A 26,158-nucleotide genomic window follows, 5' to 3' on the forward strand; every position below is an offset into this window, starting at 1 on the left:
GCCAAGGGCATAAACTACAGGAGCTTGCCTTCCCATAATGTAAAGCTGGGGGACCAGGGGTCAGGAGCCAGCACGTGGCAGTCTGCCTTCAGATCTCAGACAGCACATTTTTTTTTTTTTGAGTGTCCCTGTGTTTGAGAGAGCTAGCACCACTCTCTTCTTGGGAAAGCACTAACTAACTGGATGGAACTCAACCTCCGTCACCTTCCCAGCCTTCCCTCCAATGACAGCCCCGCTAGTAATCAGGACTCCATGTGAGCTTGGAGGATAGAGTCGTCCCACAATAGTGAAGTCTGCCCAGGCTTTCTTGATATCGGTGACGAGGCACTAGTAGTCATTTGTCATTAGTCAGTCCTAGTCATTAGTCACTTCTGTGCTCCAGACCCCGGGGCTAATACAGGGTTCTCTTTTCCTGTCCCACTGGTGAGTTTGTCCTGCCAAGGGCTCACTTGGCCTCTGCTAGGGCACCTTAGATTCCTTTCACTTCTCTGCAGCCCCGGGGCGGCGTTTAAACCGCCCCTCACTTTTCAGTGCTGTAACTGAGCTTGAAGACTTTAACGGGAAATACGGGACAAAATGATCAACCCATAAGTCACGGTTTGTCCCCATGTTGCTTCCTGAGTTTACTTCTCTGTCCCCTGGTCACCCCATACTCTTCCCCCTTTCCCTTCAGATATGAGATGGTGTGGGAGCCGTATAGGGGCACAGTAAGGCCTGTGGTGGTTTGGAGCAAGGACCTGGGCTCCCTTGGCTAGGTTTAGCTAGAAATGTGGGTGGGCCAGGGAAGACGGGCCATGCCTGTCACCAAGGACAAAGGTGCATGGGTCTCATCCGGGGCTCATCAGAACCGTAGGGCAGACAGACTCTGGTTTTGTCCCTCCTGCCTAGTATGTACCTCCCGTGGACCTGATGCCCCAGGTGGGTAAAATGGGAGGGGACAAAGTCTGGCACTGCCTCTATACTGGTCTCATCTGAGGCTGGAACCCTGTAGGGGTCACCAGGCAGTGCTTGGCTTCTGTCAGGTGTCACTCTAGCTGCACTCTGGAAGCATCAGGGCCTGTGAGGGAGCTACACACTTGGGTGTGGTGGGCGAGCCTTCCTTCTTCCTGAGCTCCCCAGGGGAACTGCAGCTTCTGGCTCCTCGCTGAATCTCCCCTTTAAAGGGAGAGAGAGACATATTTTTGCAGTTACTGTGACCCGGTTTCAGCAGTTTCCAGCTAGAGCTGGTAATTTGCTTGTTTTAAAAACATTCCGTTGCACTCTCTCCTCTTTGGAATATTCTCAGCACTTTCACTAGGCCCCTGAAAGCCGCTCTTTCTGCAGAACTTTATAAAAGCACAAAGCTCCCCTTTGTACCTTGTGTTTCTCGAGGTTTTTGTCTCTGTATGCTGGTCTCGTGGCATTTGGGGGTCGAGGGATGGAAAGCAACGGGCTGTGTGTGTGGTTCTGGTCAGGACTTTAGTAGTTAGGTTTTTCTTGTTTGTTTGTTTGTTTTCCTTTCTTTTTAAAGAGCTGTTCTAGTGTGAATGGTGCATGTCACAAAGTGATGTTTGGGGTAGCTTTGGACTCAGAACAAATACTTAAGAAAGTTGGACGTTCCTCTGCCCCAAGGCCTGATGGGTTAGAGGGGCCTTGGGCCTTGGGTGAGTCACTGAAAATGATGCCGGTGTACTGGCCGACTGTCGCCTCCAGCCTCGTCATCCACTTTCCCTCCTTGGATGGTCATCTGTAAATATCATGGTCCATTTGAACCTTGTCCCTGTATGGAAAAAAAAAGTGTGGGGGGGGGCTGGCTTTCAGCAGCTGCCCAGAGGGAAGTAGGGTGAAGGAAAACAGGCAGGGAATAAGCCGTCCGGGAACTGAGTGGCCCAGGCCGGAGGAACTGATACCCTACTGCTGCTCCCTGCCCGTTCCTGCCGGATGCTGGGTATCTCCGCTCCCGTCCAGGCCCTCTCCCACCAGATCTGCCATCCCCAGCAGCCACATCTTTTTGAGAGCATGAGAATTGTGTGAGGAGATGCGAAGGGGGAAGCCTCTACCGGGAAACGCTGTCTGTCATTTTAGTCCTGGCATCCCTCAGCTGGGACCGTAGCCACAGCTCCAGCCAACCTGGACAGGAACGGCCTGTCCCCGTCTATACCTCGGGTCCGGGGGGGACCGGGCTCCTGCATCACAACGCTGCTGCTGCTTCCTTACACACTTTTCATTTCCTTTCCAGAATCCATCTACCGCCGTGGGGCCAGAAGATGGAGGAAGCTGTACCGCGCCAACGGCCACCTCTTCCAAGCCAAGCGCTTTAACAGGGTGAGTGTCTCTCTCCAGTGACTCCCTTACAAGGGGTCATTTTTATGGGTCCTATAGGAAAAAGAGAAGAAGGGGGAAGGGTCCCTGCTCCTTCAGCATGCCCTGAGCTGAGCCACCAGCTTAACCAGTATTGCAGGGCTATGGAGGTGTGCTAGGGGCTATTCGGAGCCTGCTGCTCTTGGAGTTCCTCTCCAGCCACTCCCCTGAATGGCAACCACCGCCGTGTAGTCTTGGGTGTCCTCCTCCCACCACCCCCCACACCCCACCCCCCACTCCCGGCTCCTGATTACTTAGTCTTTGCTCATTGTCTTCTGGCCCTGAGGACCTAGCCTAGCCTAGCCTGCCTGCCTGCCTGCTTGATCACATGGTGCATCTGGAGGGCTGTTAAGGGTCTCCTTGGACCCCAAAAGTCCCAGACGCCTCCTCCTTCTTATCGTCCGTCCGTCGCTCCAGTGGCCAGTCCTTTCCGAGTGACGCTTGGCTTAGTCCCCCAGGCCACTTCATCGCAGAGTGCTTCTTTGTCCTCCAGTGTGCAGTATAACTGGGTGACTCTGCATGCAGTGGGCTCCCCCTGACAACAGAGGGCAGCGCCCTGTTGTCCTCTGTGGCCAACCAGCGCACTTCAGAGGGGTGTGGGTCCGGTGGGCACGCGGGGACCGTCGTACTCAAGTGCACCACTGCCCAGCAAACCCCGTACTTTTCCACTCTCTGTCCCCACACCGGGAAGACACTTCAGCAGTGGAGTGGCCACGAGCCTAACAGTTGGGAGCTGTGGCAGCTTGAGCTACTACGGGCTCAGCCCCAGCCCCTGCTGTCTCCTTACCAGAGTTTCCCTCCTACCCTGTTGTCGAGCCAGTGTCTGTCACGGTGTGAGAGCCGCATGGAGGCCACTGCATCTTCCTTCAGGGCAGCCACTGATGCTCCCTTTATTCTCACTGTCATGTGCCTCTTCTGGTCTCTTCTCAGGGCACATTAGGTAGGTCAGCCCAATCGATGCAGATGCTAGCCAGCCTCCCTCTGTATTCCTGGGGCGATTCTGGGTGTGTGGGCTCACCCCTTGGACCTGTGTTCTGGGTGCCCATCATGTGTCAAGAACGTGTGGCTGCCCTCACCCCTGCCCCCAGGAGCTGATGAGGCTGGAGCGGTGGCGGGGCAGGGGAAAAGCTCCTGAACAGCTGCACAGGAATGTATGTATATACTTGATCTTGGCGGAAAGGCTGAGAAGCAACTCATCTCAGGAGAGACATGGGCCAGTACCTAGGAAAAATAGCCTCAGGTACTGCCACAAGATCCTAGAAACTTCCTGGAGGAAATGGTATTTGGAAAGTCAGCCTGGAGAGGATGCTGTGAGTCCAGGATACAGCAGGCACAGTAGAACCCAGGTAGTGTCAGGGTACACTGAGACCCAGACCAAGGACAGTCCCAATTAGCCCTGTGTCTCTGCTATCCCATTAAGACGCTCCGAGTACTCTCCAGGCCCGACACATAGTAGGTGCATCCTGAACAATGCCTTATTCTTTATTGTGACTAACAGTTGAAAGAAGGTTACTTAGGGAGACTGGGGTGGGGGTCTGGGCATACGCACAGTGGGGGAAAAATGTATTTGCAGAGAATGAATCGTAGAGGAACCACAGACAGTTGCCTTAGAGAGGCCTAGTGTCACCAAGACAGAGGTTAAAAGTGGAGGGGGGGGTGCCAAATGTCAAACCCTAGCACGGGGTGCTCAGCGGACAGCAAGGGCTGGGACAACAGAATCTTGTTACCCTTCTGCTGCCCAGCAGGATACATTCATGGAATTTTACAGTAAGCCAACCAAATAGCCGGGATAGAAGTTGTCTTCTGGGAATGTGGAGAAAAGGAGACATCTGGCCTTGGAGCACCCAGTGCCAGCCCCCGCCTTTGCCTGTGAAAAAAGCCACTGGCCATCTGTCCAGTCAGGTGCCCCCACCCTCTCCCGTGAACCTGTCACTGGCCAGAGCAGGAATCCACCTTCTTTCAGGGGCACTAGAGAGGAATCTGGAAATACTGTCGTGACTTGTGCTTGTCCCTCCTCCACCCCCCATGGGTGTGTAACGGCCAAGACAAACCCCTACACTCCTCCATCCACCTGGTGCACAGACCAGGTCTCTGACAGCACCAGAAGCATCCCGCTATAGTGTGTGTAGTCATGTGGGGTGTGTGTACAGGTTTGGGTGGGGGGCCAAAAGTTGGTGTCAAGTGTCTTCATTTGTCGTTCTCCACCTTAATTCTTGAGACAGGGTCTCTTGATAAACCGGGAACTCACAGTTCACCTAGGGTGCCTGGCCAGTGGACCCCCCACCCAAGGGTCCTTTTTTTCTTTTTTGGTTTTACGAGACAGGGTTTCTCTGTAATGTTTTGGAGGCTGTCAGTCCAGCCTGGCCTCGAACTCACAGAGATCCGCCTGCCTCTGCCTCCTGAGTGCTGGGATTAAAGGCATGCGCCACCACCGCCCGGCCAGTCTTACCTTTTTTTAATGTGGGTGCTTGGGGCCAAACTCAGGTCCTCATGCTCATGGCAAGCACTCTACCTACCAACTAAGCCATCTCCCAAGTCCCTTCCCATGGTCTTTATTGATAAACTGGAAGAATGCAGTGTTTAGTCCCACAGGGGCTGTGACCCTCCCCCCACATGACCCTGTGCTTGCCCTCCAGCCTCACTCTGGCTTTCAGAAGGAAAACTGTTCCTCTGCTAGACCAAAAGGAGAATCTAGAAGTGACCATGAGGCCTTCAGCCATGTGACAGAGAGGACAGGACTAGCTTGCAGACCCTAGGCCTGGCGTTTATGTAATGGGAGAAGAACTCTCCCGGCCTGCTATGCCGAGAACATGGGTTAGGGAAATGGAAGAGAGCCATCCCTCTTTCTTGCCTACAAGTTGCAGGAAGAGTGAGAGATTAAGAAAGTTATAAAAACTAAAACGGACACAGCCTCCAGGGAAAAGCAGGACTGGGGACCAAAGGAGTTGTTTTTTGTTTTTTTGTTTTTTTTTTAGACTTAGCCACATTAGACAATTCAGATTTCCTTGGCTTCTAGAAAAACTGAATGTAGCAACCACGCAGGAAAATTTGTCTATGTAGACGAAAGTTCCTGTCCCACCAGGCCCTGCAGCCATTCAGTCCCAAATAAACACTCAGAGGCTAATATTAATTATAAACTGTTTGGCCCTGTTGCTCAGGCTTATCACTAACAAACTCTTACAGCTTAAATTAACCCGTAATTCTTATCTGTGTTTAGCCACGTGGCTTGGTACCTTTTCTCAGCAAGGCATTCTCGTCTTGCTTCCTCTGCATCTCTGCCTTTCCTCTTCCCAGAATTCTCCTAGTCTAGTTGCCCTACCTATACTTCCTGCCTGGCTACTGGCCAATCAGCATTTTTATAAAACCAATATGAGTGGCAAATCTCTATGGTGTATAGCAGCAGCATCCCACAGCATTTCCCCCTTTTTTTTCTTTTCAAAGCAAGAACCCTGAACCTGATCTCCTTTGTTTAGCTCTTTTTCCTGACCCATTATCTGTAACAATTTGTAACCAACATGTTAAACAAAGACAAACATCCATAGTCATTTTTTGGAAATGTGGGCATAGTTTTCTAGGTTACTTCCTGCTGATTGGGAGCACTGGTAATCTTATAGGGACCCAGAGAAAATTCCAGGATTATGGTCAAGCCCTGACTGGAGTATTCTGTGAGGCTGGATCATCTCAACCAGCAGCCTTGAAGCTGTTCTGGATGCAGAGCTCAGAAGAATCTGCAACAGAGGTGCTCTGAAAAGTTGGATCATCCGGGCCATCCTTTCCCATTGGAGAATTTTCTGGGGGGGAGGGGAGCCTTCCTGGATCAAACCTTATTTTTCTTAACCAAGAATGAATCCAAACTCTCTGCATTTTTCCATCTTCACATGGCTTTTATTACTCTATTTCTTTTACTTTTACTTTTCGGGTTTTTTGAGACAGGGTTCCTCTGTGTGCCTTTAGCTGTCCCAGAACTCACCCTATAGACCAGGCTGACCTTGAAATCACAGAGATCAGCCTGCCCCGGCCTCCGGAGTGCTGGGATTACTGGTGTGCGCCACCACACCCAGCTACTCTATTTCTCTATCCTTTTTCTTTTCTCTCCCAAGCCTATGTATATCTTTAGATGCACTGTAAACTGTTTAGATGTTTTTTACCCCCCTCTGAATCAGCCTTTACTGTTTCTTACCTTTTTCTGACCATGTGAATCTTTAACCTGCTAAACAGCATGGCCAGGATTAAAGTGTCTGCTGGCGTCGCCCCGTTCCTTGGCTTCCTGAGAGCCCAGCTTCGTGGCGGAGGTACTGGTGGGAGCCATGTTTATTGCCACAACTCTGCAGAACTTCTAGGTCCCCGTCACCACCAAGAAGCGTGCTGCCCGGCTGCTCGCAAACACCATTTTAGGTGTTTGGCAGCAGGGCCTCATGAAAGAGCTGTGTGGTTTTTGCCGCTAACACTTGAGTCGGGAAGCCCCTCTTAAAGGAGCGGAGCCTCTGCTTGCCCCTAGCAAACCAGAGCCCACCCGAGAAAATGGTGCTACCAAGAAGCCATGCTTGATTCCGTTCTTGTGTTTAGAATCCCTTTTTAGCTTTTGTCAGGTTTTGTGTGGAAATTCTTGCCAAGCGTTTGGGTGCCATGTCTGCATTTGTGTTTGTGGGTGGATGGGTGCAGGTATGTGTGATGTGCGTGGTGTGTGTGTATATGTATGTGTGTGCATGTGTATGTGAGTGTGTATGAGTATGTGTGTATGTGTGTAGTGTATGTACATGCGTGTGGTGTGTGAGTGTGTATATGAGTATGCGTGTATATGTGTGGGTACATGTGTGTGTATGTGTGCATGTGAGTGTGTGTATGAGTATGTTTGTGTGTGGTATGTATGTATATGTGTGTGTACATTTGTGTGTATGTGAGTGTGTGTGTATGAGTATGTGTGTGGTGTATGTACATGTGCATAGTGTGTAAGTGTGTGTATATATGTGTGTGGTATGTGTGAGTGTGTATATATGTGTGTGTACATGTGTGTATGTGTGTGTATGTGCACACATGCACTTGCACGTGCACACACTCAAGTGCCAGAAGACAGCTTCAGATACCGTTTCTCAGGTGCCCATCTACCTTTTTATTGGGATAGGGCTTCTCATTGGTTAGACATAGTAAGGTAGGCTAGGCTACCCAGCCACTGAACCCAGGGCTCTGCCTGCCTCTCATATTGGTGATGGAGATCAAACTTTGTGTTTGCAAGGAAGGCCAGCACTTTACAAACTGTGCCATCTCCCAGCCCTAGGGGGGAAAAATGCTTGTAACAAATAAACCTAAAGGAATAAAAGATCAAAAGGACACAAATGGTGGCCATTTTGGACTTCCTGTAAGTTATCCCCCCTTTTTTTTCTCTCTTTCTTCGTGATACTTATTTTTAATTTTATGTGTATGGGTGTTTTCCCCTCGTGTATGGCTAGGCTTCGTGTACACGCAGTACCAGCAGAAACCAGAAGGGAGAGTAAGAGCCTCTAGACCTGTTGTTCTAGATGGCTGTATCCAAGTCTTCCATAAGAAAGACCCATCTCCCCAGCCTCTGCGAGTTAGCTTTTGATAAATGCTAGGACAGGGCAGAGCTGTGAGTGGCGGCTAACAAGTGTTACTGCACATAGATGCAGACAGCTTGACTCTTACAAATACATTTTTTTTTTTTGGTTTTTACGAGACAGGGTTTCTCTGTATTGTTTTGGAGGCTGTCGGTCCAGCCCAGCCTCGAACTCACAGAGATCGGCCTGCCTCTGCCTCCCGAGTGCTGGGATTAAAGGCGTGGGCCACCACCGCCCGGCACAAATACATTTTTTTATGCAGACATTTTTCTTAGTGTCAAGGGCATTTTGAATATAATCTTTGCTTAGGGTTAACTGTGTGAGCTGCAGTGGGGTCTGGGTAGCTCCAGGGTGGGGTGCAGACATAGACCCTACCTTCTAGAATGTGGCCTGTCCTACTTCTACCCAAAAGAATCTCCCTCCAACAGTCAACCCCATGCTGTTCTTTCACAGCGGGCCAAGCTCAGGGCAGGAACCACTCACTTGACGGCTTCTTCTTTGTGACAGCCACACTGCCCCGTGCTGGTACACGCTGGTCCTCATGCTGCAGGGCAGGCCAGGTAGACGATACTTTGTCTTCTGTTGTGAGTGGACAGGAGGCAGTGGAGCTTGCTGGTCAGGGTCTCAAGAAAAGAGGCCTCTTGGGAGACAGGTTTAGGAAATGCCACCCAGTAGGACCATCAAGGATTTCTTCTAAGGTCCTCTGTCTGAAACAACTGAAACGGTTAACAAACATCTCCCGTAAGAGACCAGAGTCTATGTTTTCCGTTTTTAAGGACACGCTCCTCTGTCGCAGCAGTCAGCAATGCCATTCTGACCCAGAAGCCACAGACAATATGTGTGCCGATAAGTGCAGCTATGTTTCCGTAAAATTTCATATACCAAAGAAAGGGGGGAAATGCCGGGCGTCGGTGGCGCACGCCTCTAATCCCAGCAGAGGCAGAGGCAGGCTGATTGATCTCTGTGAGTTTGAGGCCAGCCTGGTCTACAGAGGGAGTTCCAGGACAGCCTCCAAAGCAATACAGAGAAACCCTGTCTCGGAACTCCCCCAAAAAAGCAAAAACAAACAAAGGCGGGGCTGGAGTGGTGGTCATGAGGTAGGGTATACCTTCTGTTGTGGTTTGCACACCCTTTCCCTAGGAGCTTGGAACTGGTATATACTCCTAACAACTGAGGCCCTGAGAGAAATGGATTTGGGTCCTCCCATGAGCCCCTCCCTTCCCAGGTAGAGCAAAGGCAGAGGAACAGGAATTACTCTTTCTGAGGATCTGAACCCTCACACTGAACCTCATACTTACAGCCGGAATTATACCTCCTAAGAGCGTCTAGCCCAGCAGCGTCCCCAGGTGACTGACAGGAGCAAGTACGTTCCCTCTTGAAGGCAGCCTGAAAGGATTCCCACAGATAGTAAATTGGACATCTGGGCTCACAATCAGCAACTAAAAAAAAAAAAAAGACATAGTAGGAAACTAGTCATTCTGTTTGGGAGCCAACAGAAACGGAGACAGAAGGCTTGGCCTGACAGAACGCAGGAATGAGTGTTTGATGTGTTTGAAAAATTAAAATACATGATTGAAAAATAAGAACTAGGAACAAATTGGCAGCATGTGAGACAGACTTTAAAATGCTTCTATCCGCTTAATCTATTTCCTGTGAGTCCCTGAGAATAGAAGCCGGGGGCTTTGGTTTTTGCTTTGTTGTTTTAATGGCACTGGTTTTTTTTTTTTTCTGAAATGTTGATGATTGGGGTGTATATTTTAAATACAGGGCCACTAGCCTGGTGTGGTGGCACACACCTGTAATACCAGCACTCTGGAGACAGAGACTGGTGGCACTTGTGATTTTTGAGACCCGCCTGTTCAACATGGCAGTTCTAAGCCAGCAAGGCTGTATAGAGACTCCCTGTCTCAGAAAAAGAAGAAGAGCCAGCCATTGGTACAGTTTTGGTAGCTCCCCTAAGAAACATACATGTGAGGTCCCAGCCCAGTCCATATTGTTAAGTTCATGCTGCCCCCCTTGGTCCTGTTGTCGAGGTAAAATGATGCAGACCTATAATCACAGAACTGGGGAGGCTGTGGCCAGCCTGGGCTACATATCGGGGCCTTTTCTCAAACGGATATGAGGCTGGGAATGTAGCTCAGTTGGTGGGATGTTTGCCTGGCATGCACAGGGCCCCTAGCAGCACATGGCAAACCAGGCATTGTTGTACTTGCCTGTGGTCCCAGCACTCAGGAAATGGAGGCAGGAAAGTCAGAAGTTTAAGGTTGGCCTAAAGAGATGGCTCAGTGGCAACGAGGGCTTGCTACACAACCATGAGAACCTGAGTCTGGATCCCAGCCACCTGCAGGACAAGCTGGGCGGGCGTGGTTATGAGTGCCTGTAACCCCAGCACCGAGTGAGACAGAGACGGAGAAGGATCACTGAACTTTGCCAAAATGAGCTCCAGGTTCAGGGAGAGGCCCTGCCTCAGAGAAAGAAGGCTGAGAGTTAGTCAGTTAGAGGTGGACACCAGTACAAATGCCACAGGCTTGGCTGGGGGGGGGGGTCATTCTTGATAACGTAGCAGATTTGAGATCAGCCTGGGCTATGTGAGACCCTGTCTCAAAAAGGTTAAGAGAAAGCCATGACATGTAAGGAAGCTAATAATTCCGGAACAGCAGGACCCACAATTCTGTTTGCGGATGCAGATGCCACAAAGCTTCGAGAGGTGTGTAATCTGCCAGAGTGAGACCAGGCTCTGAACATGATAGCTCTTCTCGCACGAGACTTTAAAAAAAAAAAACACAGAAGCCGTGTAGGTACCACCAGCGGAGCTGACGGCTACTGCTTTCATATGCATCAGAATCGTGAGAAGCAAAGGGTTATTTAAAATTCTGGAAAACAAAACCCTCACATTGTCTCCGCACAGCCATCCACAGTTTCCCCCAAGTCGCAACGTCAGCAGTCACCTTTGGGGTGACGATGACGATGACGATGGCAGTCGGTTTGGAAAAGAGAGTCCTCCGGAGCCTCCACTGAGCTCCTCCTGACCCAGGCTGCTTGGCTCCCAACAGAACCACCGTGGCAGGCACCACAGCCTGGCCTCAGTACCCCTGATCTTCACAGGAGCCCGAGAAGGGAGCTACTGAGTTAGAACGAGCCTTGCGCTCAGAAAGGAGGTATCAGGCCGGGCGGTGGTGGCGCACGCCTCTAATCCCAGCACACGGGAGGCAGAGGCAGGCGGATCTCTGTGAGTTCGAGACCAAGCCTGGTTCTACCTAGCGAGTTCCAGGACAGCCTCCAAAGCAATACAGAGAAACCCTGTCTGGAAAAACAAAAAACAAAACAAAACAAAAAAAAAAGAAAGGAAGGAGGTGTCAGGCCCCTCTTGTGTGGCATCTTCCGAATCAGCCAAGGTGCTGCCTGCCCAAGTTTTTTTTTTTTTTTTTTTTTTTTTTTTCCCTCAGCCAGAGGCTTTTAAGTGAGGCGGCGTGGGCCTCTTCTGGGAGGGCCAGCTGGGCCTGACAGCTGCCGTTCCCATCCACAGAGAGCATACTGCGGCCAGTGCAGCGAAAGGATATGGGGTCTCGCGAGGCAGGGCTACAGGTGCATCAACTGCAAACTCCTGGTCCATAAACGCTGCCACGTGCTCGTCCCGCTGACCTGCAGGAGGCATATGGTGAGTCAGGGTGCAGGGGGTGGGTGGCCGGCCCCTGGCTCAACTGACCCTTGACCACCCTTAGTCCTTGTCCTTCCATGGAGCTGTGATACCACGTCTACCTACGGGCAGAGTCTGGAACAGGACCTCTCGTCCTCGTCCTGAGCTGTTCCAGCCATACACACACACACACACACACACACACACACACACACACACACACACACACACATGCACGCACGCAGGCACACACGCACGCACGCACACCCAGCAGTTGTCAACTGAGTTTTCTACCACCTGTGCTGTAAGCCAGCCTGCCTGTGACACCTAGCCTCAATGTAGAGTGCTCTCAGGTCCGGCCCAAAACATTTGCCGAACCCAAGGCCTCAGCCCCCAGGGAGGCCGCTGGCTCACCTGCATCTTGTCACAGTAAAGAAGAAGGCTATCAGGCCTGGAGAGATGGCCCAGAGGTTAAGAGCACTGTGGGTTCTTCCAGAGGCCCTGAGTTCAATTCCCAGCAACTACATGGTGGCTCACGACCATCTGTAATGAGATCTGGTGCCTTCTCCTCGTGTGCAAGCATGTACGCAGATTAAAAAAAAAACTGTACACATAATAAATAAGTATTAAAAAAGAAAAAAAGATATACCCCCAAGGTGGCATATCCATGTTCTGTAAATCAAACAACAGGACCCAGGCTGGAGCATGAGTCATCCACAAACCCCCTCCCCTCCCCCCAGATCCCCTCTGTGACCGCTCTAAGCCCTGGAGGCACGTGCAACCTTTGACCCTACAAGCCCGCCTTCCCTTAAGGTGATGAGATGAGCCCAGAAATGTGACCAGTCAGGGCTCAGTGAGGCCAGCGCTTGGATCCTATGGGCCCGCCTCGATAAGCTGTCCCTATTATAATAACTTCAGCCACATGGGGGGCCCCCAGGGCCCTCAGACTGTGGATCGACCGGGAGCCTGGCTTGGCTGCAAGCAGGATGTGCACAGTGCAGCAAGGGAGTATTGCCACGAACACCGTTCTGTCAAACACCGGCTGGGAAGGCAATAACCTAAGACCCCGGCTGAGTGACCACCTCAGCCTGTAGAGCCGCCGCCCGTTCTGTGCTCTGTTCAGCAGCACATCTCTACGCGCACACACACACACACACACACTCGTGCACGCACTCACGAACACACGCACCCACGCACAGCGCGATTTGTAGTCATGGCGTCGAAGCTGGGTTGTGTAACCCCTGGCCCCACCACTCCGACACCATGGTTTTCTTGCAGGATTCTGTCATGCCTTCCCAAGAGCCTCCAGTAGATGACAAGAATGACGGTGTAGACCTTCCTTCAGAGGAAACTGATGGAAGTAGGTAGCCCCTCTCCCCCAGCTGGGTGGGTTCCCCCTCTTCTCCTCCTCCTTCCTCTCTCCATCGTCCTGGCCTTTCCTCCCGACTCCCTCCTACCTGCTCTCCAAGGGCCGATGTGGGTGAGCTGGGCTGGGGACGGTACTGTGCACAGCCACCCCTCTGTCCCCACAGGAATGGGTGGGGGGCTGCTGGCCTTCCCTGGTAGCTGCCAGGCAGTCATCTCCTCACTACAGGGAACCTGGAGCCGAGAGCTTCTTCCTCCTGATTTCAGTTGCCCTGCACAATACTTAATATGTGACCCCACCCCCACCCCGGACCAGGACCTCCCACACACGCGGGGCGCTGCACAGGGCTGACCTCCATGGAGGTGGCTCCATGTGGCGTGTAGCTGCTACATGGGTGTTGTGTTTGGGGACAGTCCAAGGGAGGATAGACTTCTTTTTAACTGTAAAAAAGAACATTCAGAGTCAGGTTCGGTGACACACGCCATTAATCCTAGCACTCAGGAGGCAGAGACAAGTGGATTTCTTCCTGAATTCGAGGCCAGCCTGGTCTACATGGCAAGTTCCAGGCCAGCCAGGAATGCATAGTGAGACCTTGTCTCAAAAACAAACAAACAAACAAAAAAAAAACGTGAGGTCCTTCAGGTACTCTTTCTACCCATCTGCCCATCATACACACACATACTCTCATCCATGTTTCCATTATACACACACCCATCTGTCTATCACACACACACATCTGTCCATCATACACACACACTTTTTCATCTGTCAGTTATACACACACACCCATCTGTCCATCATACACACACACACATTCATCTGTCCATTATACACACACACCCATCTGTCCGTCATATATACACACACACATTCATTCATCTGTCCATTATACACACACACACCCATTTGTCCACACACACACACATACACACTTGTCCATCTGTCCATCGTGTATCTGTCATTCACTTATTCATCCATGTAGCCAGCTACCATCCATCTATCCATCATCTTCCCTCCCACATGACCATCCATCATCCACCCACCATCGTCTGCTTTCCCAACATATAGCCTCCCACCCATCTGCCATGAACTTACTTATGTCCCCTCCATTCGCACTCTCTTAAGACAAACTGGAAGATTATATACCAAAACCTTGTGCCTCCATATGGTCCCAGACTTTCAATGATCTTACTTAAGATTTTTCACTCCATGGTAGTACAACAGTCTACCTACACAGCTACATCTTGGTATTTTTGCCTGGGGTGTATGTTCAACCATCATTTGACAGTATACTAAATATATTCTTTTTCTTATCTTTCTCCTTTGATTCTGTGTGTGTGTGTGCGCGCACGCGCGTGAGTGCACACACACACACACACACACACACATAACCAGAGTCGGTTACGAACATGTTCCGCCACACCTGGCCAATTTTATGGTGTGCTAGGGATCCAAACTCAGACCCTCACAATTTGGGCAGCAAGCAGTTTTACCTGTTGAGCCATCTCCCCGGCCCCATAGTTTTGGTTTTTGGGGGGCAGGGTCTTAACGTAGCCCAACTTGCCCTCGGATTCAGTACATAGACAAGGATAACCTTAAACGTCTGATCCTCCCGCCTCTGCCTCCCAAGTGGAATGCCAGGATTACAGGCATTTGCCCTCGTGCCCCGCTTGCCTTAAGTGGCACTGGTGATCCAACCCGGGACTCTGTGCATACTTAGGCAGTTGTTTTACCAATTGTTTACCACGTCTCCAGCCCTCATTCTTACTTGTTCGGGACAGGGTCTCACTGCGTGGCCCTCGTTGGCCCTGAACCGTACGATCCTCCTGCCTTAGCTTCCCAAGTACTGGGCGTATAGGCACGCACCCCTCCCTAGATGAACTGCGCGTCCGGCATTTTCAGCACGTAGCACTTCCGGCCCTGGCGGAGTCACAGGTGGTGACCTCGTCATAAGAAGCAGCTTGCAGCTTCTTTTCCAGTGTCCTGACCCCCGTGTTCACACAGCCATGGCTCAGCCCGGCACTCTTTAAACTAGGGGTCTGGTGTGGCAGCTTCACAGATTGGCCCCCGTGCAATGCTGTCCTGTCTGAAGGCCCCAGCAGCCCGCAGTGGGATGAGTTAGGGCACACTGGGTTCCTGTGCTCCTGTGGTACTTAAAATACCCCTCCTTCCTTCCTTTCTCCTCTTTACTAGTTGCTTACATTTCTTCATCTCGGAAACATGACAACATCAAAGACGATTCGGAGGTAAGTGAATAAAATGAGTGTTGCCGGGGCCTTTTCAGAAGGCCTGTCAGTTTGCTCCTGGGTCAGTTATGTGGAATTCAAGTACGGCCCAGGTATATTCGGAAACTTCTGCACCAGGCTCAGATGAGGCCAGTGGCCTGATTGCAGTTGTGAATTCACCACACCTTATCTGCTCCTGGGCCTCCCCCCTCTTTGTTGCTTCCCTTGTCTTTCCTGGTCTGGCAAGCTCCTCAGTCAGGACTCTTCCCAGAATCTGACCCCCCCCCCAGGTCCCATCTGGCTCCATCCAGCCTCCAACCTGCCCGCCAGCTCCGGCGATAAATCTGTTTGGGGAAACAGAAGAAGAACAGCACTTTGCTCCTCGTCTTACGGAGCAAGCAGCCACTGTCTCTGCCCTCGCTCTCAACGAACGAAGTGGGGCCACGCTTCCCCCCCACCCTTAAAGATGGGGTTCTGCTCTCTCCACCCTGATGGAGCAGATTCCGCCTCTCCCCCACACCCTCATGGGGCCAGGTCCCCAAACTTCCCACTCCTATAGAGCATGCTCAAGTTTGCAGCCTGACCTAGTGAACAGCTCCCATGTCCTCCAGAACCCTCACGGAGGCTCCTGCCATATTTCTAGCTCTTTCCTTCAGAAGCCTTGGGTCTTGGTTCGCTGCTTTTCTAACCAGAGTTAGACGGGGCTGGGTGCTAAGGACATGAGGCGTGGCTCCATGCCGAGGAATAGGCCCCGTTGCCTTCCACATGGGGGTGAACTGTTCTTGGATCCCGGCCAATGGTGCCCCCCTCCCTTCTCTGGACCCCTCCCTAGGACCTTAAGCCTGTCATCGATGGAGTCGATGGGATCAAAATCTCTCAGGGGCTGGGGCTGCAGGACTTCGATCTCATCAGAGTCATCGGGCGCGGGAGCTATGCGAAGGTCCTCCTGGTGCGGCTAAAGAAGAACGATCAGATCTACGCCATGAAGGTGGTGAAGAAGGAACTTGTCCACGATGACGAGGTAGGTGCTCGTGCAGCCAAAGTGTCATGCGGGATTCAGGATGCACACGTCTGTCCACGGACGTGGACGCTCAGGAAGGCATCACCAAAGGCCGTGTGAAAACTGGGCTTTAGCGAATTGAACGCTGCGCTGAGTCGTGGCTCCTCCACTTCCAGAGTCTGCGGCAGCAAAATTAGAACCCTTGAGTCTCGTGATGATGGTGTCCCGTCGTCCATCCCCCACCCCACCCCACCCCCCGTTCATCTGTCCATGGACGTTTTCTCTGGAGTATGGCACTCTGTGCACTGTTGTGAGCAGTAACAGTAAACTTTTGCATGCAAGGGTTTGTTTAGTTCACTTTCCATTCTTTTCTATGTATTTCTTCCTTTCTTTTTTTTTCCTTCTGTTGGTTTTTCGAGACATTGCGTCTCTGTGTAGTCCTGGCTGTCCCCGGAACTGACTCTGTAGACCAGGCTGGCCTCGAACTCACAGAGATCAGCCTGCCTCTGCCTCCCGAGTGCTGGGATTAAAGGCGTGAGCCACCACCGCACAGCTCTTTTCTGTGTATTTCTAGGAGCGGTACTGCTAGGTCGTGTGGTAATTCTGGGTGTAGTTTCTGGGAAAAATTCCCAAGCTGTGTCCAACACGGTTACACCATTTTATGTTCCTGCCAATGGGGCACGGGGCTCCATCTTCATCAACACTTATTTTCTGGCTTGTTTCTCTCTCGGTACATATGTGAGTACCCACTGTGTGCCTTTCCCTCTCGGTACATACGTGAGTACCCACTGTGTGCCTTTCCCTCTCAGTGTATATGTGAGTACCCACTGTGTGCCTCTCCCTCCTGGTACATATGTGAGTACCCACTGTGTGCCTTTCCCATCCCTCCCATGTGTGAGTAGCCACTGTGTGCCTTTCCCTCTCAGTGCATATGTGAGTACCCACTGTGTGCCTCTCCTGGTACATATGTGAGTACCCACTGTGTGCCTTTCCCATCCCTCCCATGTGTGAGTACCCACTGTGTGCCTCTCCCTCGCTTGGTGTAGGGTGCATCTGTGCAACGCACACCCCTCAAGCCGTCCCCGTGCCCCCGGATGCTGAGCTCCTGAGAGGGTGAACCCATAACTCGAGCCTGTTCTCCTCACAGTCTCGCCGCCGCCGCCGCCGCCGCCTTACCCTTTCTTACCCTTCCCGAGCCGAAACCGGGTTGTCTTTCTCCGAGTCACCTTTGCCTCGTGGCTCCACCATAGCCATTGCTTCCCAAGCCTCCCACCTTCCCCTCCCCTCCGAGTTGCCCTGTCTATGATGGAAACACCCGCTGGCTCCTGCCGTCCGTCCGTCCGTCCGTCCTTGAGCCTGGTCTCTGCTCCCCTGGAGCGCTTTATACCCTTGTCTCCCACAGAACTCACTGGCTTTGTCCCAGAGGCCCCGGGCTTTGTTAAGTGGGCGCTGGTTCGCCGGTGCCTGGATGGTTTCAAGTAAAGTCCTTCTCCTACTGGAATGGGTTCTCCCGTGGTGGTGACCTTCCTTCCTGCTTGCTCCCTGCTGAGTTGCTGTCAGCCCCCTGCCTCACCCCCACTATTTTTTGCCTGTACTGCAGTGTCAGCCCTGCACAGTGCCAGGTGTCCCAATAAATCAGAACCTGTAGTGATGCTTGGCCCAGGCTTGGGAGAGATGAAAGACAGCCAACCCACTGGGTTTCCATCCAAGAACCCGGGTGACCAGGCGGCGGCAGCAGCGGTGGTGGCGGCGGCTTGATGTGTGAGCTGTCTAAGTAGGTAGCCACTGGGCGAGCAAGTCTGGATGAAATGGGGCTAGGTGTCCTCCGAGTGGAGAACGGCTGAGACTGTTCCTCCTGGTGGAGCTCCTGGGGGTCAGAGGCAGCAGAGGGCATACCAGGGGGAGCGATCAAGGGCTGTCCCCAGCTCACCAAGCGGATGCCCGCTAAAAATTCGCTCGTTTTCTCTTCCAAAACCGTTCCAGAGAAGACAGCACTGTTTGAACACGCCTCTACCCTTCTCGATTTTCTACACACCAGGATGGGGGTTGGGAGCCTCGTGTTCCTCTGTGGTGTCTGGACTCTGCAGCATTCCACTGAGCTGCTGCTCAGGGCCAGGGGAGACGGCCCCCAGGGTAGCAGCCGAGCACTGGGCATGACGGTGGCCTTGTCTGCAGACTGGGTATCTGTGGGCCTTAGGGAATCTGCTTAGTCCTCGACTTTTACTTTCCTGGCGTCCCGATTGATGACGATGCAGCCTTCTTTTAAGAACTAACATGGGGGGCTGGAGAGATGGCTCAGAGGTTAAGAGCACTGCTTGTTCTTCCAGAGGTCCTGAGTTCAATTCCCGGCAACCACATGGTGGCTCACAACCATCTGTGACACTGCATATATAATAAATAAATCTTTTTAAAAAAACAAAACTAACATGGGGGCCGGGCGTTGGTGGCGCACGCTTTTAATCCCAGCACTCAGGAGGCAGAGGCAGGCGGATCTTTGTGAGTTTCAAGACCAGCCCGGTCTATAAGAGCTAGTTCCAGGACAGCCTCCAAAGCCACAGAGAAACCCTGTCTCGAAAAAACAAACAAACAAAAAAAAGAGCTTCCATGGGGAGCACAAGCCGTTGTGTGCGGAGAGCCAAACTCAGCGAGCCTCTTGGGGTGGGGAGGGTGACGGAGGTGATGACAGAAGCGGGGATGACGTGTCAAAGATGGTGGGGGGAAATGGTGACTGTGATAGTGCGGTATCTGCTTTGTTTTGTTTTGTTTGAGACGGGATCATTCTGAAACACAGACTGCAGGCCTCCTGGAAACTTACTGTGTAGCCCGAGCCGCCAGTACTGAACCTGCCAGCAGTCCTCCTGGCCTTACCTTCCCCAGTGCCAGGGACCACGGGTGTGAGCCAGCACGCCTGCTTGTGACGTGTTTCCAGATTGTCTTCTCAGAAGCAGAGAAGAAAGACTTTGCCCGTCTTGCCCCTGCCTTCTCCCAGGGGGGGTGGGTGCGCCCTGAGCAGCCCCCCGGGAGCCTCATTCGCGCTGCCCGTTTCTGTTTCAGGATATCGACTGGGTGCAGACAGAGAAGCACGTGTTCGAGCAGGCGTCCAGCAACCCCTTCCTGGTTGGCTTACACTCCTGCTTCCAGACAACGAGCCGGTAAGGAAGAAAGTCTGTCTCCTTAGGTTCTCTGCTCTCTGATAAGAACCCCGCCCCACCCCCACCCCCACCCCCACCTTGGAAGCCAAGTTGAGCTGCAGTCCCAGGTGCCCTCCCCATAGGCCTCCTCCGCCTTCGACTGCAAGCGTAGGTTGTTTTTAGATCATCGGACTTACTTTATGGTTCCCTTTGGTTGGCGTCATATGCAGTAGACTTCACACATCTGAGTTTATGGGATGCCATTTGCGGGATCTTCTTGAAGGCATCCTACCAAACGCAGGTGCTAGGTCCGATGGCGGGGTGTCAGGAGCGAGTCGTGGGTATCCCGTGCAGATGCTGCTCACTGAGCAGAGACATATGTGAATGAGTTCTAAAGGTGTCAGTTCCAAGCTTTGTATGTTGAAATCTTACTGCTTTAGAAACGTGTGAACTCTAGTGACCTAAGTTCACAACAGTACGCTCACTGTTGAGAATCTTGGGACCAAGCCGGGCGGTGGTGGTGCACGCCTTTAATCCCAGCACTCTGGAGGCAGAGGCAGGCGGATCTCTGTGAGTTCGAGACCAACCTGGTCTATAAGAGCAAGTTTCCAGGACAGACTCCAAAGTCACACAGAAACCCTGTCTTGAAAAACCAAAAAATAAAAAGAATCTGGGGAACATTGAATTGGATTAACATGTTTATCCACCATGTCCCTGCAACCATCCCCGCAACTCAATATGTCAGTAGCAGGCAGGACTCCCGGGGACTTTGCATCCCCTGCTCAAGGCAGTGTGGTTTGTTGTATACCAGAGGGTTTATAAAAATTGGCAAAGCTGAGCCAAGTATGGTGACACTCCCATAATCCCAACACCGAGGAGGGTGAGGCAGCAGGGTCGTGAGTTTGAGGCCAGCCTGAGCTAAACAATAAGATCCTATCTAAGAAGCAAACTGGGCAAAAGGAAAATGGCGCTTGAGACAAACTCTAGAAGCTAGACACAGATCCCAGAATTGTCCCCAGACCTCCAGCAATGAACTGTGACAGCCAGGTGTTTTATCGGACTGGTTATGAAACCCAAACGGCCCGATCTAGGAGAATTCAGCAGCCATCGTGAGCTAGAGACCAGGAAAGAAGCCCAGCTGTGGAGTGTGGGCTGAGACCCCAAGGGCAGCCGGGCGTTGGTGGCGCACGCCTTTAATCCCAGCACTCGGGAGGCAGAGGCAGGTGGATCTCTGTGAGTTTGAGGCCAGCCTGGTCTACAGAGCGAGTTCCAGGACAGCCTCCAAAGCAATACAGAGAAACCCTGTCTTGAAAAACCAAAAAAAAAAAAAAAAGATAAGAGAGAGAGACCCCAAAGGCAACGCCCCACCCAACCCCTCAGCCCCTCGGTCCCTGTGGATGGACGGTCACTGATTCTCATCTCCCCCACTCTGGGAAGGACTTCAGCTCTGCTTGTTCTGTGTTTTCACATGTGACCTCTAGAAATACCCTCAGAAATAACACCCACAGACACTGCTTAGCCGGGCCAGCCAAGTCAATAAGCCCGAAGCCTCGCTGTGTGCGATCCGGCACAGTGAGCCATGCTGCTGTCTACATAGGGCACATTTTATAAGGACCAGTTTGCGGTTCAAGCCCCCCCAGCTCTGGGGGAGGGTCTCTGGTGTGATCCTGCCCGAGAAGCCCTGGACTGGCCTGGCCTTTTACCCCCAAACCAGTTGAGGGTTTATATCCGTTGCTGCTGGTGGCATTCCTGTCATAGTTGGAAATTCTGTTGTTATCCCCTCCCTGCTTCCAAGTCCTGAGTGTGTCTCGGATTCTCTCCTTTCTCCTGCTTGAAGCCTGACCACAGCTGCCTCGGGGATGCCCAGTCCCCAGGGCTCCCCACCCTATCGCTTCCACGGTGTGGAACCAAGCCATGCGTAGGAAGCTCTAGTCTGAGATCTTCCTCCTGACCGGGGCATCTCGCTTACTCTGTAGTCACCACTGGGAGGAAATCCAAGCTTCCTGTGCATGGGGGGAGAGGAGATGGTGCCCAGGCCCCATCCCCACACTCTGTAGTCATCCCCTTGCCCTTGCTTCGTAGAGTCCTTTCTCCCTGTTTCTTCCCCTCCCCAGAGCCAGAGCCACCAAAAAGGCTCAGCAGTCAATGGTCCCCTTTGTGCAGTCCCCATGGCCCGGTCTCCACACTGTCCTGGCCCTGACCATGTCTCTTGTGAATAGGAACAGGCCCTGAGGGAAGGGCCGCCCAACCCAGCCTTGGGGTCCCCAAAGGGTGAGATTGCAAAGAGCGGTCATGCTCTAATCAGCGTTTTTTCAGGGGTGCCGATAAAGCAAGGGTCAGGAGTTCCAACAGGTCCACCCAGGTCACCCAAGCTCAGAGAGTGATGCGGGGACCGCATCCGCAGCAGCCTCGGCATCCACAGCTGCAAGACGGGTCGGTCCCAGGAGTGGCGCCTACGGACGTTTCCATCACGCTTTTATTTTTGCCTGGTTTTCTCCGTACTGGATCTGTCACCAACACTGGCAGCATCCGGCATGGGTTGTTCAGGGTTTGCCTCTTTCCCTGGGTGTTTTTCCTTTGGGTGCATCTGCTTTGGCCTTCAGTAAATGGATGTGTGTGTCTCCCTTTCCGGCTGTGAGCTCGCTCAGAGCAGGGCTCGCTGTGTTGTTTTTGTTATCTCCAGCGTTCGGATACCTGTCAGTAAACCGTGATGGCCGTGTGGGGAGGGGGGGCTAAATTTAAAGTAAAATCATATTTCCTGCACAAATATAAAATGCGCGCTTATAAATTTCATGACTTGTTGCCGGGTGTGGTGGCGCACCCCTTTCATCCCAGCACTCGGGAGGCAGAGGCAGGCGGGTCTCTGTGAGTTCGAGGCCAGCCTGGTCTACCCAGCTAGCTCCAGAACAGCCAGGGCCGCTACACAGAGAGACCCTGTCTTGAAAAACAAAACAAAACAAAAATTTCATGACTTGTAAGGGAACCAGAAAGATATTGCAGCCAGCACTGGCATACTGGCAGGTAGGATGTCAGCGGATTCACCATGGACTCAGAGCTGGATGGCAGTGTTCCTTCATGCAACAGACCTAACTTGCAGGTCTAGAAGAAGCCTCTTTTGTGTTGCTATCTGTGGAGTCCCAAATGGCTTGTCATCTCTTGGGTCTTCCCTCAAGATCCGCTGACAGCTGTCAGTCAAGGCCAAAGCCCACACTTCCTATGTTTCCTCTGGGAACAAAGCTGGAAAGTTCTGGAAGGTACTTAATGTGGGAAGCCTTTCTCCTGGTTGGTGTTGTATCTTTGCACAAGCAAATGGGCAGCAGCGTGTGCCAAAACCCTAACCCAGCCCCAAGGAAAGGGAAGTCAGCCTCTCCCTCAGTCAGAGATAGAGGGAGGGCTGCCTCAACTGCCCACGTATCCTCACTGACCTTGCACAAGATGAGGCCAAGCCACCAGGAACAGAAAGTCTGGTGCCTGCAGTTGTGTTCTGGATATACCTGACGCCTTTCCTTGCCTGTCCCACTCTCAAAGACTTCCCCCAGAAACTTAACCCTGAGGTCTTGCTGAGCTGGGTTGCTAGGGGCTGGATGAATGTCGGCGTGTTCCACCGACACACAACAGGAAACCCATGAAACTCCGGGCAGGATGCTAGCTAGCGCCTGCTGGCAGCCGCGAGTGGAAATCTAGTAAATAGAAAGACAGTGGTTTCCACATGTGCCTGATGACTATAAAAGAGGCCCCGTCGGGGATGGGGGGGAAGGATTTCTTTCTTTCCTTCCCAAATCCAGCAGTGCCTCTTCTGGTGGGCCTCACAGAATTCCTGCCCTCGTAGACCGGCACCCCTTCCATGGTAGGTGTGGTGGACGAGGTCGTATTAATGGTCAGCATCTGCTTGTGGGGAGCCGCACCCCCCACGTCTACAGGGTCTCTTCCGACAGTAACCAGAATTAAAATTTTGCCACGAGACCTCTTAAAAACAGGGAAACCACCTCAGCTCACACCATTCCAGGGGAAAACGGCAGCCTAAAAAGCCTGCCAGAATGACTCCTATTAAGCCCCCTCAGTGTGTGTGTGTGTGTGTGTGTGTGTGTGTGTGTGTGTGTGTGTGTGTGCGCGCGCGCATACGTGCCCCCAATTTAAGTGTGGCCTGGGGACGGATGCAAACTGCTACTGGAATATCTACTGCCGGCTGGAGAGTCGCTCGAGATAGATCGTTGGTTTAGCATGTGCTGAGCCTTGGATTCAAATCTCTAGTGCCAAAAAAAAAAAAAAAAAGAATTTAGTTAGCTTGGCCTGCTGGGAAGTTGCTTTCACTTTTTTTTTATTACTATTGTTTGTGGGAGGAGGGGATGTGCTAGCCTGTCAGGAGGCCGCAGGACAACTTACAACTTCGTAGACTTGTTTCTTACCTCACCTCTATGTGGGTTGCAGGGGGTCAAAGTCAGGTCACCCGGGCTGGCTCTGCAAAGCCGGCTTGCTGAAGCCCTGCTTTCCCTTGTAAGGAAGGGGCAAACCTGTTCAGTGTTTATCCTTGGAGAGCGCACTCCTCCCCACCAAGGTATCTCGTCTTAGACTCTCTTTGTATGGTTTTGTTTTGTTTTGTTCATTTTTCAAGGCAGGGTTTCTCTGTATTGTTTTGGAGGCTGTCCTGGAACTCGCTCTGTAGACCGGGCTGGCCTCGAACTCACAGAGATCCACCTGCCTCTGCCTCCCGAGTGCTGGGATTAAAAGCGTGCGCCACCAACGCCCAGCTGTCGTCGTCATCTTAGACTCTCGAGGAACCCTTACTGCCTAAAGTGGCTGATAGGCATGAAACGCCACTCGATCCTTCGTGTGTGTTCATAGAGGACTGTAAAATCTGCCGCCGTGCTACAGAAGGGAGGAGAGAGAGCTTTTCCTCTTAGAACACGAAGTAATCCCCCCTCCCCCAATAGATAGGTCACAGATGTATCAGGAGGGGGCCCCAAAGGTCGGCATCCCCAGCTGGGGCATGGAACACTGTGTGTCCACGGGTGTGACTCAGCCGGATGGCACATCAGAGCAGAGCCGCCCCGGGGCAGCAGGTGATCTGAGAGAGTACTTTGTTCCACCCCTCGCCATAATGGAGACAGAGGAAGTCCCCTGGCTCAAGGAGCCCACCTAGCGCCCCCCCCCCAGGAATAAACAAAGCAGCCCAGGTCCGCCTGGGCAGGACTAGGCGTGATACGGAGAGGAGAGCCCCTTGGGTATAGAAGGCAGAGCAAGCCAGGCTGTTACCGTAAGAACCAGGAAGTAACAGTGAGCAGAGTGTAACCAGGTCCAGCCCTCAGAACCACTTCCTCGTGCAAGTTGGAGGGACTCTGGTCTCAAGAGTTTCAGCAGGGCCCACATCACTGTGAACCAGGCTAGAAGCACTCAGAGGCCGTGGGAGGGAAGGAGGGAAGGAGGGAGGGAGGGAGGGAAGGTGACTCAGGCTCTGTCAGACTCTTGCGCACTCACTGGAGCCCAGAATGGAAAGAACTGGTATTGAGTGGCAGCTGTGGGAGCCGTGTCAGCCTCCATGAGAGAAGCATAACATCTCAAAACCCCATAACAGACCCAGAGCCTCAGCTCTGGCCACTAGGCAGGCTCGGCAGGCTCAGAGGCCCAGGGCGGGTGAGTTGCAGCCCCCTCGGATGCGGGAGTTCCAGAGCTTAAGGACCCTGGGTAACTAGCTATTGGCGAGTCACCGTGAGGCCCCGGGCAGCAAAGGGACCCTTGGGACCCTGTGACATAGCTTGTGTCCACTGAATGACAGCACAGGTGTTTCTCCCATTAAGGCATGCCCTCCACCGTCTACAAGAGAGAGACGAGCTGTCTACTCCCAGCTAGGAAGGGACAGGCTGCTTTGGGGTTGTGGCTTGGTGGTCGGGAGTGAGGTCACACTCCCAACAGCCAAGTCCTTGAGCCAGTGGCCTTGACTGACAGACCTAAGGGTGATTGTGCCATAGCAGGTGGATGTGAGGCTGTAGCGTTTCTCTCTTCTCCATTCGGAGCTGAACACCCTTCATGCTGTGTTCTGCCTTGCCCTGGGGACAGTGCCTGGATTCGCAGGGATGTGGGGACTTCCTTTGTGTCTCTCAGGATCATCCCTGAGAGTCAGTCCCTCCCTCCCTCCCTCTTTCTCCCTCCTTCTCTCTCAGTCCCTCTCTCCCTCTCCCCACCCCTCCACCCCCAGCCCCCTACACTCACATGGTCTTACTATGTAGCATACGCTGTCCCTGGACCTCTCTGCTCTCCTGCCCCCACCTGCCGAGTGCTAGGTTCACAAACATGCGTGTACTGCCGTGCCGAGTATTCAACTTATCTTTTGTTGTTTATTGGTTGGTGGCAGAGGGTCAGGCCCAGGACCTTGCACCACAAGCAATACAGTATGCCCCATCACCGAGCCACGCCCCCCTCACCCATTCCCCGTGAGGGTGGGAGACATGTGTGTGGGTGTGTAGGTGTGTGTGTGTGTAGGTGTGCTTGCCTGTGTGTGTATGAAGGCCAGACGTTGACTTCCAGTGTCTTCCTCAACGACCCCCTCCACTTTATTATTTTATTTATTGTTTGAGGCAGACGTGGCCCTCCCCCCACAGGGCTGGTGTCTCCTCTCCCTCGGGCCGCCCGGTGATGCTTTCCAGGTGACCGGCAAGGACGACCAGCACTGTCTTCGTCCTTCCTTGGGAGGGGTTAGGACACTAGGATGTCACAATGCCAGCCACAAGCATCAGTCATGTGCCTCCAGGACAAAACAGAACCAAGAAAGACAGAAAGGGGGTGCAAGGTGCCCACCAAACCCTTCATACCCTCAGACAGAGTGCCCTTGAGTGGGGGGGGCTGGAAGGGACAACAGAGAGCTCCACCCTGGGCCCTTGCTCTGGGCTCT

The 26,158-nt window shown here is 52.6% G+C and overlaps 1 protein-coding gene across 1 annotated transcript in view; it reads left to right on the plus strand.

The window, feature by feature from the left end:
* The window catches only part of Prkcz (protein kinase C zeta), a 111,572-nt gene that overhangs the window by 68,212 nt on the left and 17,202 nt on the right, over window positions 1-26,158 (plus strand). Inside the window, 6 exon segments of the mRNA XM_005079239.4 lie at window positions 2,219-2,304; window positions 11,440-11,571; window positions 12,829-12,910; window positions 15,110-15,162; window positions 15,974-16,162; window positions 19,196-19,293. Of these exon segments, the coding sequence (XP_005079296.1) occupies window positions 2,219-2,304; window positions 11,440-11,571; window positions 12,829-12,910; window positions 15,110-15,162; window positions 15,974-16,162; window positions 19,196-19,293 (640 nt within the window).

Source organism: Mesocricetus auratus, unplaced genomic scaffold (assembly GCF_017639785.1).
Source record: "Mesocricetus auratus isolate SY011 unplaced genomic scaffold, BCM_Maur_2.0 Super-Scaffold_100042, whole genome shotgun sequence".
Classification (NCBI taxonomy): domain Eukaryota; kingdom Metazoa; phylum Chordata; class Mammalia; order Rodentia; family Cricetidae; genus Mesocricetus; species Mesocricetus auratus.